At 34.2% G+C, this 21,274-nt stretch overlaps 1 protein-coding gene across 1 annotated transcript; it reads left to right on the forward strand.

Moving 5' to 3' along the window:
- The first annotated feature begins 7,402 nt into the window (after window positions 1–7,402).
- Window positions 7,403–17,860, forward strand: LOC115950398 (protein DETOXIFICATION 27-like). The gene is made up of 8 exons (XM_031067603.1): window positions 7,403–7,696; window positions 7,833–8,374; window positions 8,526–8,612; window positions 9,044–9,100; window positions 15,092–15,330; window positions 15,456–15,574; window positions 17,587–17,676; window positions 17,807–17,860. Exons 1-8 carry the CDS (start codon window positions 7,403–7,405, stop codon window positions 17,858–17,860), a joined length of 1,482 nt encoding a protein of 493 aa, XP_030923463.1.
- Window positions 17,861–21,274: the final 3,414 nt, after the last annotated feature.

Raw genomic sequence — 21,274 nt, forward strand, 5'->3', positions numbered from 1 at the left:
CATAAGTCACGGGCATAAATACATTCCCTTAATAGGTGCCCAATCATTTCAGGCATTTTCTTGCATAACGGACAATTGTTTTCCTCAATGATACCCCTTGAGAATAAAGTATTTTTCATCGAGACACTCTTGTGCATGCACAGCCAAAGGAAATTAATGATTTTTGGCAAAATATCTAGCTTCCAAATCCATACTCCTTGGAAAGAAGGGCTTAGGGCATGAGAGTTATTAGCTAGAGCATAGGCTGACCTCGTAGAAAATTCCCCATCCTTTAAGAGTTTCCATAGAATTGAATCTTCCCTTCTCCCAATTTGATTCTGCGGGATCGCTTTAATTTTATCTTTAACATCTTGAGGCAGTTCAAAGGATAGGATTTCCCATCTCCACCCCTGCCCTTGACCGAAGAGTAAGTCAAACAGAAGCAGATCACTCTCGTGTTGAGTTAGTGGCCTTGCAATCAAATCTCCAAGCGACTCATCTCTAATCCAGCAATCTGACCAAGCCTTAATTTTCCTTCCATCTCCCACACTCCAACCAAAACCATTTTCGAAGGTTTGAAATCTAGCCTTTATAGCTTTCCAATTGGAAGAAGCTGGAAGTTTATCAGGATCTCTAGATCTTCTCCTATCCAAGGAGCAATATTTGTTCATGATGACTTTGGCCCAAAGTGCTTCCTTTTCCTGATTCATTCTCCAATTTAGCTTGGCAAGGAGTGCAACATTCTTTGCCCTTGCTACTTGAATCCCAAGGCCACCCTCTTCCTTTGGTTGGATGATTTTATTCCACCCAACTAGATGCAACTTTTTCTTTTCCCTAATTGAACCCCAAAGGAAGTCCCGGTTAATTTTATCCAGATTCTCACATAAGTGTATTGGTAATGCCTCTCCTTGCATCACATAGTTCAGTATTGCAGACATAACCGATTTCACTAGGACAAACCTCCTAGCAAAGGACAGAAACTTTGCTTTCCAACCTGCAAGTTTGTTCATCACCCTCTTCGCAATAAAATTCAATCAATTCCTTGCTGCCCCTCTGTGATTAATAGGAAACCCAAGGTATTTTCCAATATTTTTCGTAGCTTGGATTCCCAATTTAGTGCAGATCTCCTCTTTGACTCCCTCTTGGACATTTGGTGAAAAATAAATCCTCAATTTCTCAAGGCTCACCTTCTGTCCCGATTCCTCACAAAATCTGTTCAAAACTTCTAAATTAGCCTCACAAGCTTGCTCCTCCACCTTTGCAAACAAAATTAAGTTGTCTGTAAAAAACAAATGGGAAATACCTATGTTCTCCCAGGAGGCTTTTAAAGGTTTCCATTCTCCAACCACACACTTTTGTTCTATTAAATGCCCAAGGAACTCCATGCACAAGATAAACAAATATGGGGACATCGGGTCCCCTTGCCTAATCCCTCTTGTAGGGGTAAAAGGGTCTAAGGCACCTCCGTTGAACAAAATTGAGATCCTAGTGGATGTAACACAACTCATAATCACCTTGATTATATTTTGGGGAAAGTGGTAGGTTTGAAGAACTTTATAAATGAAGCTCCACTCTAAACGATCATAGGATTTCTCCAAGTCTACTTTGATGGCCATGTAGCCTTCCTTGCCTTTCTTTCTATCTAAGGCAATGAAGAGTTCTTGGGCAATCAAAACGTTGTCAATACCCTTCCTTCCAGGCACAAATGCAGTTCAAACAGGGGCAATCAACTTGCCAATAAAGGGTCTAATCCTGTTAACTATAATCTTGGATATAACCTTATAGACCGAGTTACACAGACTTATAGACCAAGCTTTTCTCACCACCCTAGAAAAATCTGGGTGTAACAGCCACATGCTTTGAAAGCAAAACAATCTGTTTGCCCTATCAGGATTGGGCTTGCATAACTCAATTAGAACCGGGTGCTGATCTGAATATGTTCTAGGTAAATGGGTTATAACTGCTTCTGGATAGAGTACTCTCCATAGCAGGTTAACAAAACATCGGTCTATCCTTTCCAAAATCAAATCCACAAGCTGCCTCTTATTGGTCCAAGTATATTTGGGCCCAGCAAACCCCAAATCCACAAAACTACAAAAGTCTAGAACAGCTTTGAACTCCAAAGCCCTATTAATATTGACTTGGTTACCCCCAAATTTGCCCTCACCACAAAAGACTTCATTAAAATCACCTATCATAAGCCAAGGCAGTGTGTGCAAGTGCCTAACTTCCTCAATATTAGGCCACAAAATATGCCTTTCAGCAATACGAGGACTTGCATAAATAGCTCAAAATAATCAAGAAAGGTTCGAAGCACATACCTTTACAGTGGCATGAATCTCCTACTCCTCTTTGTTCCACAGGATCCATAATCCACTAGCATACCCAATTGTATTAGTAGTGATAAAACCATCAAAGTGCAATCCACTTATGATTCCCTCAGCTCTAACTCCTACTCTAGTCTTCGCAATTACCATGATCGAAGGGCGGTGATTCACAGCCATTTCAAAAATCCGCCTCTTAAAATCCAGGTTCAGAGCAACTCTGCAATTCCACATCAGGATATTTATCTAGACAAATTAACCAATAGATACTTCAATTTGACTAGGGTTCATTGTGGCTGCTTCCACCATACTCCATCCTATCCTCCTCAATAGGTCCTTGGAATACTTCCATTTCGATTTCCAAACCATCATATACTTCAGAATTCCCATTACATCTTCTCTGCAATAGATTAGCATGTCACATCTCTTCACAGGAGCTAGAATCTGCATTAGCTTTAGCATTGGGTAATTCCCCATGTGGGTTGTCACCATTCCCCTGAAATCCACCAACTTCCTTTCTTGGATTATCCACTCGAATTCGTCGAAGTGGAGCACAACAGATGGCCTTCTTTACTTGCTCAATTCCTCCACCTCCTCCCAAGACAGAATCGGCATGTCTGTGATAAAATTCCACCAAGGGTTAGGAGTCTAACCCCACGCAGGATGGTCTAGTGGTAGAAATCCCGTTCTGATGCTTATAGGAGTGATAGGAAATATTTGCTTCCACGCCTTCCCTAATACCTCTTCGCACTACCCCAAAGTGTCCATCGATGTTGCCCTGATCTGAAGAATGATCTCGTCGGTCACTTTTACAGGTTTTCCTTGATACTAAATCGCCCACCCAGGCCAAGGCAGAGAGCTCCTTCCCTGAAAATTGGCCTCCATGCTCACTAGTTTAAGGAAGAATGGGAGATGGAGTTTTCGAGTTTGTTGTGGGGTGTTTTCGTTTAAGAGATTTTGCACTCTTAATTCCTAGATTTCTTTTACTTTTGGTTTTGGAGCCCGATGCGAAATTACTTCTCATGCCCTCACTCTGGGATTGCAATATCTCCATGCCACTTCTCGAGACTTTTTGGCGTGAATCCATAAGACACTGCTCCTCAACGGCTACTCTTTGATCAAACACATCAAGTCTCACACATGAGTGGCCCGGTTTGCTATAAGGCAAATCTGCTTTTGGGGATTTCTCTATCACATCAGCCTTCTTTTCTTCTCTATTAACCCCCTGAAAGACTATTTTACCCTTGGAGCTAACATCATTCTCTTGACTTTCTTTAAAAGCTGACTTGGCTCGTCCATTTCGGACTAAGTTCTCTCTCCTTGTTACTAACATCCAAGGACCATAGTTTGGGTTCGAAGATTGCTCCTCTACTTTCTCATGCTTTCGGCTTTCTAATGGACTACTATTGTTCCTTTCCTACTGCTTTATCTAATAACAGCAATTTTCTTGCTTTTGCCCCAGTCATCCACAACAAAAACATAATGAGGAAATTCCCTCATACATCACTTGTTGGACCATCCTCCCTATACGAATCGACTTGATTAAAGGTTTATCAAAATCTACCTGAATGCAAAGTCTTGCGTAGCTTCCCCTTGAACCAATGGCCTTGTAAGAATCTATTCTGAGAATAGGCCCTATAGCACTATCAATTTCCTTCAACACTTCCAAATCATAAAACTCTCTTGGAAGCTCCGAAAATCTCACCCAAACTGCAACTGAAGTTAGGTTGTCTCCAGAAGCTCTAAAATAAGGCTCCCAAGGCTTAATGGCCAAAAAATGCTCTCCAACAAACCAAGGACTCCTTTAAGAACTTTATCATAATCATTAGAACTATAGAACTTAATCAGAAAATAGTCTTTTCCTAGATTAACACAATCAATCTTAGCAGTGGGTCTCCATAAGGCATTGATATTGAAAGTGAGATAGCTGAATCCCAAAGTTCTACCAAACATTTTTACTATCAAAGCCTTAGCCCATGGTGCTCTAATAGGAGCCTTAGTTTCTTTGGATAACTTTATCTCTGCCATACCTTCAACCAGTGGTTCAACTTCCATATCAAACTCTTCTCCATCATCTCATACATTATCAAGCTTGAAAGCCTACTCATAAGCACCTGGGATATCACCAATCAGACTATCTTTGTAACTGACTAGGGCTCAGGGAGGGGAAAACTGTCTTGCTCCTGAACTTTCCTTAAACTTCTTCACACTACGTCCCAACTCATCTTCTTCCTCACTTGATCTTGGTGGTTTGCGACAGTATTCAGCTTCCATGTTCTCTCTAGGCTAATGTTGTTCCTAATGTCATTTCATATCAATAACGAACAACCTAGTCCCACTGTGATTGAATAAAACTAATAAATTGAAAGAAAAAAAAAATATATATATATATATATATATAAATATATATAAGTTTTTTTTTTAGAATCAATTATAAAAGATTAAAGGGTCATTTGTTATGTGATTTTAAGCAACATTTTTCAGTTTTTAAATAATATTACACGTACTTTTATACATTTTTTCACTCACACGTATTTTCAAAAAATACAAACAACATTACTAGTACAATATCACCAAATTATCCCAAAAAATAAAAAAAATAAAAAAAATATTTAGAAGGGAAAGTAGCCTTGGCCCTATAAAAGCTGATTCACACTTTTACACCAAATCAGCCAACTAGGCTCTAATTATTGCTGCAAGTCGCCGTTTACTTTACCCCACGCCAGTCCAGTGTCCACCATACCACCAAGTCCAAGAGGTCTCCTCAATCAGCGCAAAATATGACTTTTACAAAAAGGATAAATGGGAAATGAAAATTTGTGGTCATTTTTATTTATTTATTTATTTTTATTATTATTTTTTTTTAGAGAGTGGTCAATTTTCTTAATACACAAACAAAATACAGCTGGAGAAAAAAAAAAATCAGTATCATACACCAAGAAAAACATAACCACACCTATAGATATCCAACTAAGAGTGAGTGTGAAAGTAATTTTAACTTAAAAGCTTGTTTAGTAAAAGTTGGTTAAAACATAATTATGTTTAAAAAAACAAAAGTGAAAATTTAAAATATTTTATATAAACTTGATATATATATCAAGTTGGCTTATTGGGGTCATGGCCCCATTGAAAATTTAAAATTTGGACAAACTATTTCTATTTGTTGGCTAATTTCATAACAAATTTGAATGTTTTTAAAAAACAAAAAAATAAAAAATAAAATAAACCCTATGAGTACTCATGTAATTTTGTGGGTTTTTAATTGGATTGGGTTGGTGAGGTGAAGTGGACATCGGTAGAAATTGAAGTTGGTTGATGCAGAAAATTTTGCTCCTACGAACTTCATGATGAGAGGTGAACTAAGAGATGAGACCAGAATTTGAATTATCAGTTGAATAGAAGGTTCGCTCCTCCCTTGTACGATTCTTCGCTCGTACAAACTTGATGGAACCTGAGACAATTTTGCTATTTTTTCTCGGCTATTCCAAATCTCACACTCACTATTCAAGATCCCATTTCCCACGAATTTACTCACCCAATTCCCATATAAAGAATTAGAGAGAACCCATAAACAAACCTTAGAGAGTTTAAACCCTCATCAATCTCTTCACCCTCTTCTTCTTTAATTGCCAAATTTATGAGAAGAGATTGAAACCATCACACCCATTACTACCTTCAAAGTTTTAGCGTTAATTGGAGCATGGGAACAATTGGAGCAAGCCCAAACTTGCCTAGGAAACTTGGAGATTGCAATTGGAGGCTCAATTAATTGTGGATTCAGAGGCTAGTGAGAAGATAGGATTGAGGAATTAGTTGCTTGTAGGAGCCAAATGCTCGAGTACATATATAGTAACTACATAACTTGGAGGGTTTTATAAGTAATATGTATTGCAACTATTCTCAGTAGTGCATTGTTTGGTGCTATAATGCCCCAAAGGGTTTTTTTCGTCCAGTTCTTAGATTTTCTTTTTTGTAAGTACTTTGGTTTTTAGTGTTCTTGTGGGTGGTTGATTCTATGTGATTGTGATTGATTTTATGTTTATCCATGCATGCTTATGTCTATTGGCTAGTCACTTAAACAATTGGGCTTAATTCCATTAGTTAGCTTAAAATTGACTAAGCTGTAAAATCAGGTAAAGTTTGGGGTCTAAATTGTTTGCATTGGATTAGTGAAGTTTCTCATATAAGTTGATAGAGAGAGAGAACAAATAATATATATATATATATATATGGTTTGAAACTTCGAATCACAAATATGGAACATCACAAATAAAATAATGTTATTAGTACTCCTAGTCCTAGGCACTCACATGAACGCCGATTCGGATGTCTAAATCTTTGTTTCATAATACATGTGCTTTCATAGCTAAACAATCATGTTAATTATAGAGATAGGTCCTTTTCTTTGTAATCACGTAACTGCAACGTGCTCGGCCAAGATAAGTGACTTATTATAGAGCAAATATGGTATAGGGGAGGTGGGCATCCATCTTGTGTGACGCAGCGACCGAGTGTTAAGGTTATTGAAATTCAGAGAGAAATCAATGATGAAAATGCGGAACAAAGTAAAAGTGGTTCTCTTCCCATGAGCTTTGATTGTCTTTATCGTATTGTCAGTGTGTTTAATAGCAAAAATTCTAGAAACACAAATATTACTGAAATTTTTGTCGTAATTGTTCACATGGCAGATTATAAGCTGTATAAATAATAGGTGCATGTGAAAGTGATAAGTTATTCACAATCTATCACATATGATAGTTGTAACAAAATTTGTAATGTTTAATATTATCCAAATGGTGCCCCCAATCACTAATTAGCGAAAGTAAAATTAATATTGTATATAAAGCATTTAACCGTACTCCAGTTTCATCTATGACTAATACTCCTCCACCAATCACAACTTACTACATGAACGAGTTGTCGCATAAATTATGTCACAAGTTGTGGCATCAGCATAGCTCTTCATCTATTCTAAAATTCACAGTATAAATAGTATTTTCATGTGATATCTCCTCAACAAAACAAGTGGCTCTGTACTTCTATCCTTTCGGCTCTCTCAAATCACAGGTCACAAAAGAGTCCCGAATAAAAAATTTAGAATGCCAAATAGCAGTGCTATTGAGGAATCAAAGGTTCCCTTACTAGATGATCTATGTTCAACCATTCAATCAAATAACAACGAAGATGGTCATGATTGTCATGACCTTGTGCAGAGGGTTTGGTTTGAATCCAAGAAACTATGGCACATAGTTGGCCCTGCAATCTTCTTCCGTGCCACCAACTTCTCCATGATATTAATCACCCAAATCTTTGCTGGCCATTTGGGTGATCTTGAGCTAGCTGCTATCTCACTTGCTTATAATGTCATCATTGGCTTCGACTTTGGTCTTTTGGTAGTTCATCTTTTCTCCCTCTAACCTATCCTTTTGTGTTATGAAATCTCTCTCAAGATTTCTCTCTTTCTCTCTTTTTTATTTTTTATTTTATTTTTTATATTCTGTATTTATTTTCATATTTATTTTATTTCAGTTGGGAATGGCAAGTGCACTAGAAACTCTATGTGGTCAAGCTTTTGGAGCCCAAAAGCATTACATGTTAGGTGTATACTTACAACGTTCATGGATTATTTTGTTTCTTTGCTGCGTTCTAATACTGCCTTTGTTCCTATACACCTCTCCAATCTTGAAGTTCATGGGACAACCTTCAAATGTTGCTGATTTAACTGGGGTAGTGGCCATGTGGGTTATACCACTTCACTTTTGCTTGGGGTTTCTTTTTCCCTTGCAGAGATTCTTGCAATGCCAGCTTAAGACTGGGGTTATTGCATGGGTGTCTTTGGTAGTGCTTGTGGTGCATGTGATTATAAGTTGGTTGTTTGTGTATGTGTTCAAACTTGGAGTGATTGGTACTGCTGCAACTTTGAGTTTTTCTTGGTGGCTCTTAGGGTTGGGGTTGTTGTTTTACACACTATTTGGTGGGTGCCCTTTGACTTGGAATGGTTTCTCAATTGAAGCATTTTCAGGTCTCTGGGAGTTCACTAAGCTCTCTGCTGCTTCTGGGGTCATGATTTGGTATACTCTCTTCCTCACCAATACATCCTACTAATTTACATCGCTAGCTCCTTTAATAACCTAACGGCCTTTCAATTAATTGATCATGAATTATTATTATTAATGAATTTCCCTTCTTCTTCTTCTTCTCCTTTCTCTTTTTCTTTAACAGCTTGGAGAACTGGTACTACAGAATATTGATATTGATCACTGGAAGCCTTAATAATGCAGAGATTGATCTGGATGCTTTATCCATCTGGTCTGCAACTGTATATTGCATTTGATACTATTATTGGGCACAGTGAACATGTACATTATGCACACTTAAAATGCATTCTTTTACAAACCAAAAAAATGCATTCTGTTGTAATATTTTCATAATAATTTTATAATAAATGGAAGAAGCGCCAAACTTTAGCAGAACAATGATTTCAGAAGTGTGCTCCTATTAAAACCAATATCATATTATAGACGTATCGTTGCTCTTTTGTGAAATGTCGGTAGCCGACATGGAAAGGATCGACTAGATTCTTTGCTTTGTAATTTCCCCAAAAAAAAAATATATATATATATATATATATTTCGTATTGAATTCGGCTCAAACTTTTGTGGAAGAATTCACATGCATGTCAAATCATCCCAACTCTTTATTTATCTTTGACTTCTTTTTTATTTTCTCTCAATTGGCAGCATGTCCATTAGTAGCTGGCAGATGATGATTCCACTCTCTTTCTTTGCTGGAGCTGGGTAATTTTCATTTTTAATTATCATTATTGACTTTAACTTTTTTTTAGCACTTCCAGTTTCGCATTATTATTATTATTATTATTATTATTATTTAGATCTGTTTGATATTTGTTTATTTTGTTGAAATTAAAATTTTTTTGTTGAAAGTACTATAGTTAAAGGTAAAATTTAGTTGAAATAGTATAGTAAGACCTATAAATAGTATCAAAAAATGCAATAGGACCTATAAATAATAACAAAAATAAATTAATTAATAAAATAAACTGACAAAATTAAGCATGCTAAACGCACACTTAGTGCATGATTTTGGTTGGCTAACGTCCTCAACTTTTTAATCTTCTCGGAAACTGCATTCGTATCCACTCATGTAAAATAAATAAATAAATATAGATATAAAAAGAAGTTAAACATAATCTAAAGGAATTAGTTTAGAAAATATTTTAATAATTTTTAATTAAAAAATGATTTTCTTGACAAATCTTTATATATATATATATATATATTTTATGAAAGTGGATATTAAAACTTCTCTAAAATGGTTTATTTATAAATGACCTAAGGGTTCCGTTATTAATCGGATCCATATATTTTATATATATATATATATATATATATATATTTATATATATTTATATATATAAAATTATATATCTCAATAGTGTAACAAAGTATATATACTCAATCATATAGTTTCAAAAAGTAAAAAATTCAATAATCTATAGTGCAACTAATTTTTAATAAAAGCCAATGTTATAAGTTTTGTTTTGTTTCAGTATGTAAATTGGAACGTTAATACCCTTTATTCCACCTAGAATCAAATTTTGGTCTATTTCAAGCATTCTGACAATTTTGGCCAAAATGCAAATTTCACTTGGAATGAGTTTCAACCTTTTTTTTCCATTCTTGAACAAAGTTTTGAGTTTCACTAATTCTGTTCTACCTCACGACATCAAATATAATAAAAAAATCCACAACAATGAACATTGAGAGAGAGAGAGAGAGAGAGAGAGGATAAACTTTGATATTTCTTTAAGCCTAAGGTAGATTACTCATGAATTCTTCAATCTTCACATATTTGTAGCTCTGAGAGAGAGAGAGAGAGAGAGAGAGATAGTGTTATAAGTAAAAAGTTTAAAACACAGAGAGAAGAACATGGAAACCAATTACATGTATTTGGGTAGATGAGAGAGAGAGAGAGAGAGAAAAAGGTGGTATTACATATATCTGATACATGTATCTACTCTCACATATTGGATAGACTCTATAATGGTGAGACCCACTCTTGTCTAAGAAGATTTTTTTTAGAGATAATTACAACACTTGTAGACCTCTAAGTACTTTGTGTATGGGAAGTGTCAATTCAGTTATAAAACCTTTAGCTTGTATAAGAAGATAAATACATACATTAGATACTTATGTTTATGTTTATTTTTATTTTTATTTTTTAGAGAAAATGGATTAGGTGGGGTTGGTGAAATCTTAAATGGGTAAAAGAGAGCCACGTTTTTTCTTCCTTTGTAGCAACTAGGGTCTAGATCAACCTCAAATCTAGCAAGAGCTAACAGTGAAAGAAAAAAAAACAGTACTTATATATATATAAATATATATATATATATATATATATATATATTGTTAAAAAAGAGGGGGAAAAAATACTACACGTTATTAATTGACAAAAAGTTTTAAGGATACCGGGAAAAAAACCCCACCATTTCACATAAATTGCATCACATGGTGGTCCCAACTGAGGTTTTTTTTTTTTTTTTTTTTTTTTTTTTTTTTTTTTTTTTTGCTTTGAGTTGAAGGTTTAATCATTAATGTGAAACGGCGTGAAATGTTCGGTTCTTTATGTTAGGCTTAATCATAAATTGCATCACTACTTTAAAATTATTTGATTTAATTTCTTACACCTTGTTTTTTAGTAGCTTAATTTGCTACACCGTTTTTTTTTATTAGTTTAATTTTTTTTACAACCTAAAACTATAGGATTTAAAATGTAATTTTTCCTACATATTTTTAACAACTTAATTATTCAGCTAATACGTAATAGTAGTGCTAGTAATAACCCAATTATCTCTACGACTCTCTAATTGGGCTGCAAGGGGTTGATTTAAAAGGGAATTTTAGCCCAAGCTTTGAAGACAGCAGCGGTGAGATATGGGTTTGTAGCTCTTTTGTGGTTGGATGATTGGAATCATGGTATGGCCCACAGTGTAATTTTGAGTAAGGTGATAAATGAACTAAGCCGTTCATAAACAATTCGGACTCGGCTTTATTAAAAACTTGTTCATATTTGTTTGTTTATAAATAAGCCAAGCTTGATCTTTAGTTTTAGGCTTGTTTGATAAACAAACCGAGCCCAAGCAAAACAAATTGTTTGTGAACAAGTTCCTAAACAATAAGGCTTGATACAAAACATGCCAAACTTAGGCTCGTTTATAACTTGATATATATTTATTAAATAAATTCATTATTATGACATTACACATGCATATCTTAATAATAACATAGTCCACATGAGACCACTTACTACAAACCATTAATTTTTCTTTTTTCCTCTAATTTTTTTTAACACTCCATCTAAACTGACCATGAAATACTTTTAGACTTAAGTTACATATTTTTTTAATTACTCAAACTATAGAAAATGAATGATGAATGGATAGATTTAATTATATAAAGCTATAATTTGAACAATTTCTAATCATGGGTGGTATTAGAAGCATGATAAAATGGGTATATATATATTTTTTAAATTGTTTACTTGATTTTTGGTGATACAAGCAATTGATAATGAAATTTATTTGGTTCCCAAGTTAAAAAGCTTGACTTGAGCTCGAGTTTAAACTTGATATTAAGTTTGAACTTGGCTTGACTAATTAATCAAGCCAAGCCAAGCCGAGCTCAAGTTTTTTGGCATTCTCCAGAGCTTGAGTTCAAACATTTTTTTTAGACTTGTCTCAAGGTTGAGCCAAGCTTGAACATTTGATTTTTATTGATAAGCCAAACTCAAACACACACTACTCGGCAAAGCTTGGCTCATTTGCAACCCTAATTTTGAGTGGCCAAAATTCATTAAGCAAAGACTCAACAAAAGTCAAAATAAGAGCACTAACATTAGTGGTGCTATCTTAAATGTCATTTTAACACACAAAATCTTTCTTTATCTATTTTATCACACCATTTTACAATATACCCTACATTACATATTTTATTTTAACATTTCAACAAATTAAAATAATATAAAAATCCAATAAAAAATCATTTAATTTCTTTAAACCCAAAATTTTTACATGCGCATGAGAGAGACATGGGCCCATTGGAGTGAATAAAAATTTTTGCAACATGCTACAGTGCGATTCCATTAATGGAACAGCATTGTAGCATGTCTCAAAAAAATTTGAGATTTGAAACATCTCAATCTCATGAAGCATAGAATTTGGTGTTTGGTGTGCCTAATGCCAAAATTTTGGCATTTGGTACACCTAATGCCAGTGCTCTAAGAGCACTTGTATTAGTGCTTGTATGATAGAAAAATGTATCACATTTTATCCAATTAAGTCCAAAATCATCCACATCAGTCTATATAAAATTGTATAAATTTAAAATACATAATTACTATAGTAATCATGTAAATTTATACTAGCACTATTCATTTTGTATTTTTTTATTATTATTTTTCTTTACATATATTGAGAATGAAGGAAGATAGTAGATGATGGTTATTGTGTGAAGAAAGATAAATAATTTCTTTTAAAAAAATCTAATATTTTAATGAAATGTAGTATAAGATAGATACTATAATGTAAGGTATTTTGAAATATGTGTATTTGAAGTAGAAAAAGTAAATTCTTATGCTAAAATAGACCGAAAATTTTACACGAGAAATTGCGAATGCTCTAAGGACTATATTGCTATATTAGTGACATTAATTAAAAATAAATATAAATAAATAAGTGCCATAGAGCTATCAGGCATACCTGTGTATTATTATGCTACTGAATTATATCTCAAAATAATAGTCCCTCCTTAATAACTAAGCGCCTCACATTTAATTCTTTTCTAAATTATCTACATTCTTTTCGTTTTATAATTGTTACTGTAAGGACACGATTTAGTACCGAACCAAAACAGTATCGGGTTCGTACGTAAAGGGCCCAGACAATATGATTTTTAGAACGTGGGTGTAAAGAACTAGGCTAACTGTAATCTATCCTCCAAAGACTCAATTTCATGAACGTTCAAGGTTTTTCAGTTGATACTCTGGATATTCCTCCTTAGTGACTAGTACCAATCCTTCTTTCTCTTCTCCCTTTTCTCTCTCTACTTTCCGTCTCTTGTTCTTTTTCTCTCTTTTTTTCTGTCTCGATCCCCCCCTTTTCATATTCTTCTTTTAGTTTATATATCTCCCTTTGCGCTCCATCCTCGCCGCACACGTGTAGGTTGGGTTCGGAGGATTTCTTTCTGTCCCATCTGGCACCTCCTGGAACTTCCTATAGGCAGCTGTAAGGCTGCTTCCCCACTGTTCAGGTATCACCTCCACATTAATGTGGCCAGAGAGTTGGTTGAGAGGTCATTAATGCGGAGGTAGCTGTAGCTTCAGATATTTGTTTGCCTTATCTCTTTCATCTTTAGTCGGCTACTCTACCCTTTGAGATGACTGAATTCTGAGATCTGATCGCAACGAGACCACGTCCTGATCGTCCTCGGACGTGATCGTCCTCGGACGCGTTCTGCCGAGGACCATGGTGTCCTCAGACGGGTATATGGCCTCCGATGGGCCACTGGCCCAACAATCCTGAACCCATTCTGAATCCTATGGGCCTATTAATCGAACGATCCCCACAGTTACATATATATTTTTCTTTATAAAAGTAAGTATAATTTGTTTATTTTTCCTCCTAAATGTGGGTGCCTAAAGCTATTTGAGCACTTGATTATTCTCTTGGGTGGGTGAGTGTAGTTCTCCTATTCCACACACTAGGTAATTATATGGAAAAATCTCTTGTGAGGACCCCAAAACATTGGCTACAAATTTTGAAACCAAAATTTCATAGATCTCATAAGGCATTTTGGGTTTCTTTGTTGTCTATGTCAATTGTATTTAGGGATGGGAAAAATTCCCTTTCTCACTTGATCCGCCCTATCCTATGCTGGTTTTTCTTGACTTGAAGAGGTCTTGGAATGGGGACGGATTTTGTTCACCCTACCCCAAAAGCATACTTAAATTTTTTATTTATTTACTATATATTGAAATTATTTACATATGAACTTTATTTTCTTATACATATTCTATTATCAAAAACATTTGCTTTCTCTATCTCATTGCTCTCTTATGATAGCCCATCTTACTTTATTTTTATTTCTACGCACCTTGTTCATGTTAAAGCTATCTTATTAAGATTGACCAAAAATGCCTATGATTTGTCTCATCCCTGACCTAGAAAAGGATCATTGATCTCCTTATGACATAGTTTTATTATTTTCATGGTTTAAATTAAAGTTTTACAAATTTAAAAGTGTACAAATTACCACGTAATTTTAAACTTTTAAATGATGTGACAACATCTACACGTACTATTAGATTCAAAATATAAAATCTTTACTATGTGAAATGGATGAAATGTAGAAGATCTTGTTCCTTACTCTATCATGTGCCAATTTTCTCCATGCTAAAGTGGAAACGAAGTGAGGATAGAAAACCCCGATCTGACCTGGCTCACTTTGTTGCTATCCATTTGTGTGTGTATATGATTGGATTTTTTTTTTTTTTAATGTAAAAATAAATTTTAATATTGGAAAGTTCAAATATTGAGATAAGTGAGAGCTTATTTATTACTTTTGCATTTTCAAGCAAACAATTATTTTCCTCCCCTTTTGGGCAATCATGTATAATTCTTATTTGTCTCTTATAGGAAATCATGCATTATTAGAAATTAAAAAAAAATAAAAATAAAAATTTACTTTTGGTGATGCTTGTGAATAACCCAGAGTGAGGGTAGCAAATGAGCTTGGAGCAGGGAATGGAGAAGGAGCGAAGTTTGCTACAATGGTGTCAGTAATAACATCTACTGTGATCGGCTTCGTATTTTGGTTAGTGATAATGATTTTCAACGACAAAATTGTTCTCTTATTCACCTCTAGCGAACCTGTCCTGGAAGTGGTGGACAAGCTCAAAGTCCTCTTAGCATTCACCATTCTCCTTAATAGCGTTCAGCCAGTTCTCTCTGGTACACTTTTTTTTTCTCGCTTTCTTGGTCAATATATGGATTCTAATCATTAATAAGTCTTCCACAAATTTGGTTGGCATTTCACATAGAGATTTTAAGAACACGAAGGCTACATTTTCTTGTAGGAGTGGCTGTGGGGTCAGGATGGCAATCATATGTGGCATACATAAATCTGGGTTGCTATTACTTGATAGGCCTACCACTTGGATATCTCTTTGGATGGGGATTCCACCAAGGAGTTACGGTACGTGCTGTCTCTTTCTATTAAACTTGAGACCTTAACTGAGTGAAACAGTACCTTAGTACTTTATACATGCATTTTATCACATTTATTTATAGTAGGGGATTAATTTTGTTATGACTACTGTATATATTTTGATATGCTTGTGCAATTTGAAACTTGTAATTGGTTGCTTCGTCTACCTTGAGATTTAGGAGGAAAAGTAATTGTTTAGTTGAATGAAATTTTAATTCATTCATTAAAATATCACTCACATCATAACTTCTTGTTTTGGTAAAGAAGTTGTGGGGGTCAAAAACAATCAACACGTGAATAGTGATGAGAGTGGATGATCGGCGCAACTAATTTCTAAAAGAAGGGCGAAATTCCACAATGGGAGGATTAAGCAGTAAGTAAAGACCAAAATGATCTAAATCAAACTTTCAATATATGAAGGAACAATGTTCCTGTGGTATATAGGAAGGATTGAGAAATATTCTGAAATCAACTCTCCAGCACTTTCTCTCTGTTTTGTTCTTGCCTAGACTTTCTCTCTTCAATTTTCAAAACCCCTTCCTCTATTGCCTCCTCCCTCCTTTTATAGCCATTTCTCCTCATCCTCCAGTTGTCTAGTTCCCAGCTGGACTTGAAGGATACTTGTCCTATCATCCCTTTATTTTGCCACATAGTGATCATGAAGAAGGACTTTTAGGGGTGTTTTTACTATTCAAGCCAGTCATTTAGCATTGAATGTAGCTGACATTAAGTAAGGGGTTCCATTAATGCGGAGGTGACTATTTTATTGAATTATTCATTTTCTCATTCATGTCCTTCAAGGTATATTTGGAGAGTAGGAGATCTCACTTGACGGATGGAGACACTACTCGAGGTTTTTCCTTGCTACCTTGTGGAGAGGGCTCTCTTTGCTACCTCGGTTATCAGCCTCAGAAAGGGTAGTCATCTGGGATCTCCATGGTTGCAGGCCTGGATGGCTTCCTTCCATTTGGGCTATCTTATTTATAATCATACATCGGGCCGAGCCCACCCTTCAAATTGACTTCTCGAGCTTTTGTTTCACGGACTGACTTTTCGTTCACCCCCCCCCCCTCCACAGAAGTGTAATGATAATATATATATATATATATATATATATATATACATATGGAATTTTTTTTCTTTCCTTTATTCTCCTCTCAATAATTAAAAAAATGGATGACAAATTCTTTTGGCTTTCAATTTGGAACATGAACACTACCCATCATTTCATTTCTTTTCCTTTTTTCTCCTCTCATTAATTGCATTTCTTTTCTTTAAATCTCACAGACACAAGGTGAACATAATTTAGGTCTTGCTAAGATGTTTCAGAACTAATATTATGTTATGGGCTGTTTTTATTACACACAAATTATCAAAATTGTAACTTCAAATTACAGTTTCAATTGTTTTTGAGCTGTGTGTAAAACTATTTAAAACAGTTTATGTGAAACAAGTATTTCCCTTGTGTTATTTTTGTTAACAAGTACATGCTCCTAAGTCATATCCTTTTTCGGGAATTCAATGTAAAGGTCACAAACTGTTATGTTATCTATAGGGTACTGAATATACTCTCTGCCCAACAACCAATGGAATTGCTACTATAGTACTATGTGGGGATCTTGCAATCAAATGCCAAGACATGTAGGAGTTTGTAGGATAAGGGAAAAAAATTGTCTCATTTTCTCATCTCTCTTATCCATACATAAACTTCTTCTTTTTTAATGTATTTAATATCGGGGTAGTGTTCACAAATCAGTTTTATGTACATAGCAAGTTCATTTTCCTGCCCAATTCGCTCTTGATTCTTTACTGTCTCCTGCGTTGATATGTGTATGTACAAACTACAAAGTACAATGTACTTTTAGAAAAGTGTCACATGTAATAAGAAATTCTCGCCTATATATTAACAACTAACAACTCCGATATATCATATATGAATGCTTAGTATGGGATCTACGTTTAACTTATTCTGACACTGCATATGATAATAAACACAATAGGGTATACGGGCTGGAATGATATTTGGTGGAGCCGGGGTCCAAACTCTCATATTGGCCGTGATTATCTACCGGTGCGACTGGAAGAAGGAGGTAACAGCTAGCCCTTGAGCCCTTGCTGGGTTATTTATGCTCTCTTTTTTTGGATAAATATTATGTATACTTTCTCAAAGATACACGCTCAAAATTTCCTATCTTGATCATTTGAGGGTGGAACATGCAGGTTGAGAAAGTAAACATGTGTGCAGAGAAGTGGGAAGCCTTGGGAAGGAATTAAATTAAAAAAAGCACTGCAACCAATAGGAATAATGGAGTTGTATTATCAATTATATGTATATTTTTGGTCTTTGATTATCACTCAAAGATAACATTACGGCCAGGTTAAGGTATGCGGTTTTCCCAATCAAAATGAGAATTATTGGTTAAAATCTCACGTATGAGGCCTCACTTATTAAAATGGAGCTTAAGCCTACTTAGGACAAATGTTATGAGTATTAGTTAAATAATTAAATTTTTCATATCCCAATAACTTAAACTTTTGAAAGAATCGGTAATTTTACAAAAGCAATTCCAAGATCTTTAAGAGAGGTTTAAGTGGCCAAGGATATCTAGTCTTGTGATTGACAGCTCAACTTGCAATATCAATAGCTAATAAGGAGAGAGAATTGGTTCAATCAATTGCAAACAAGAGCTAGGAGCTCGAATACATTTTCATTTACATCGGTTTGAGGGTTTATAAGAGTAATGTATTGCAACTGTTCTAATTAGTGAATCGGTCGGTGTTGTAAGCCCTGAACAGTTTTTTGGCTGGTTTGGGTTTTTCTCTCATTTAAGCCAAATCTAAGCCGTAGCCAGAGCTAAGTTGGCTTTGACACTCAATTGCCACTTATGGATCTCAAATGATTGAGTGGTTGTTTCTCAGCCACTGATAGTGTTCTACTGCTTCTTCCCCCACTTGACAGGGTTGGATTGCGTGACAGATTGGCCTTTAAGCAAATTTGACATGACCTATACTCAATCAGGCCTAAATGAAACTTTGTGTTACGTACAGAGTAAGGTTACTTAATTAAGAGAGTGATTGCAAGAAAAGGCAAAAAGCTTTTTGTTTTTACTTTCTGATCTTTGTCTTAGCCCTTGTCACAAATTTAATATAGAAACTAGCCGCGGACCTGCGCGTTGCGCATGATAATTATTTTTATAGTGGTTTTATTAATTTTTTTTTATACAATTTAAACTAATTCAATAAAGAGTAATGCATTTTGTAATTATATTTTTATTTATTTTAAGAATAATCATAAATGTAATATAGGAACAATCATAAATCATAAATTTAATAATTTTTGTTGTACTAAAATGAAAAAAATACAATTTTTCTCAGAAATTCAAAAGGCAAGCTAACGAAAATATTTATTTATTTTTATAAAAGTTATAACATTTTGTGAATCATTAAAAAAAATATAAAATGTGGAAATTATTCTTTTAGTTTTAAGCAAACTTTCTCAAACTTATTTTTTCTTCCTACAATCCAAAACATTGAAAAAAGTAACTAAAAAAATTAATAAAACTTAACTATGATTAATTGGACCAATTAGGAAAACAATTTGTTGTTTATAATCTACTAAGGTTATTTTCTTTGCAAAAATTGTAATTTCATCCACCCAAAACATATTATCAAATAAACAATTATTAGCAAAACCTAAGAATTAAATTTCTATATATGCATTGTTATAAAATAATGATAATAATAATTAAAGTAAAATTGCGAAAGATAAAATTTGTCTCTCATCCAATAATTTTTGTTTAGCCAACCTTTGCTTTTCTCTAAATAAATGGCATTATAAAGTACTTCTAATACAATTATTAAGATTACTTTGTTCACCACAAAGGATTAAAAAATAAACAAAAATGATTAAAGTCTCATAGTTTAACATCTAAATTGAATACTATAAAAATCATACTATCAAATTACAATAACTACCAAATTAAATTATCCAAATCATGCTATGTAGTAGAATAATATTATATTTTTATATATTATATTTAATCCTTTATAATGTAATAGGATAACATTTAACAATCAAAGAGAGAGAGAGAAAAAAAAAACCACAACAATTAAAAAAAAAAAAACTGAATCGCAATAACCTAAAGTAGATTAAAGAATATATAAAATTATCAACCTAAAGTGAAGATGCAAGAAAAATAAAAAATAAAAATCCACCCAAAAATTGAGAGAGAGAGAGAGAGAGAGAGAGAGAGAGAGAGAGAGAGAACCTTCTTTTAGTAAGGGAAAACTATGCATAGAATGAAAGAGACAATGACAAATTTATAGGAAGAGGGTGTGAATAAGAAGAGACAAAAATATAAGAAGATGAAGGGAAATATGAAGAATGATATTAATGTAGAAGGTAGTGGGGAGATGAGAAGGTGAGGGAATGAGAAAGGTTGGAGAAGTAGTGGGGAGATGAAAAGGTAAGGGATGGAGAAAGGTTGGAGAAGTGTAAATATGAAATAAAAAAATATTAAAAATAATTATAAGAAAATGGAAAGAAAAAAGATAATGACGTGAATGCTGATGTGGCTCAACATGAGCGCAACAGCATTAAACGCTACGTTTCAGCTTTTAGTAATAAATATAGATTATCAAAAACTAGTCTGTTTGGACACAATTTATTTTTTTGAAAATTAAAAATTGAAAATATTGTAACAAAATAATTTTTAAATATGTAAATAATACCTTGAAATCCATTTTTAATTTTTTTTAAATAAAATAATTGTGGGTTCTATAAACAGTATATAAATAATATGTAAATAGTGTGTGAGTCGTATATAAACAGTACACTTTGTCCCTTAAAACTGAAACGCCAAAAAAAAAAAAAAAAAAAGTGTGAAACGCCAAAAACACAGACGTGAAAGAAAAATGCTGAACCCAAACGCTCCCTAAAAATATCTTATAAATGCTACACAGATAAGCTACTGAGAAATAAAAACCTTTCGGCCACTTGGATGCCGTCGTGGCTGTCCGTACATTCAAAATAAATACAACGTTGTCGGCCACTGCCCACTGGGTCCCCAGGATTTATTGGTTCATGAATAGCCCGACGAAGATGGCCAATAGGGAGAACTCACTGACTAAGAAAGTTAACCTATTTCTTTCCCGGCTGTCTCTCTAACAAACCATATTATTATATAAAACTAGGCAGGGGCCGCATAATATTATCATCATACGAAGGTACATTTATTTATTTATGCTTGCTCAAAGGAATATTTGTTTTAATCAAAACATAAAAAGTAGGTATATTTTAGCATGCCAAAAAAGGTAACCCTACAGCAACAGGATATTTTAGTAAGAAGATTAAAGAAAAGATCTCCCCAAAAGAAAAAAAAGTTGTTTGGAGTGTGAACAAGTGATGGGTGGGTAGTTAGCTTACTCAAACTATACTTTCTTATCAAAATTTAGGGTAAAAATGTGTGGAATATGTGTTCTAACAATCAGATTGGTTTTAGAACCCAAGACTTATGATCTGTTTAGATTGAAGAAGAGAGAAGGGAAGTAAAGTAGAGTAGAATTAATTAAAAATAAGTTAATTTTATGTTAAATCTACTCTACTCCCCTTCTTCTTTCCCTCCATCCAAACAGGCTATTAAATCTTGATTTCAAGTCCTCTTACTCACCATTACTGAATGTGCTGGT

The sequence above is a fragment of the Quercus lobata genome, chromosome 6 (genome assembly GCF_001633185.2).
Source record: "Quercus lobata isolate SW786 chromosome 6, ValleyOak3.0 Primary Assembly, whole genome shotgun sequence".
Lineage (NCBI taxonomy): Eukaryota > Viridiplantae > Streptophyta > Magnoliopsida > Fagales > Fagaceae > Quercus > Quercus lobata.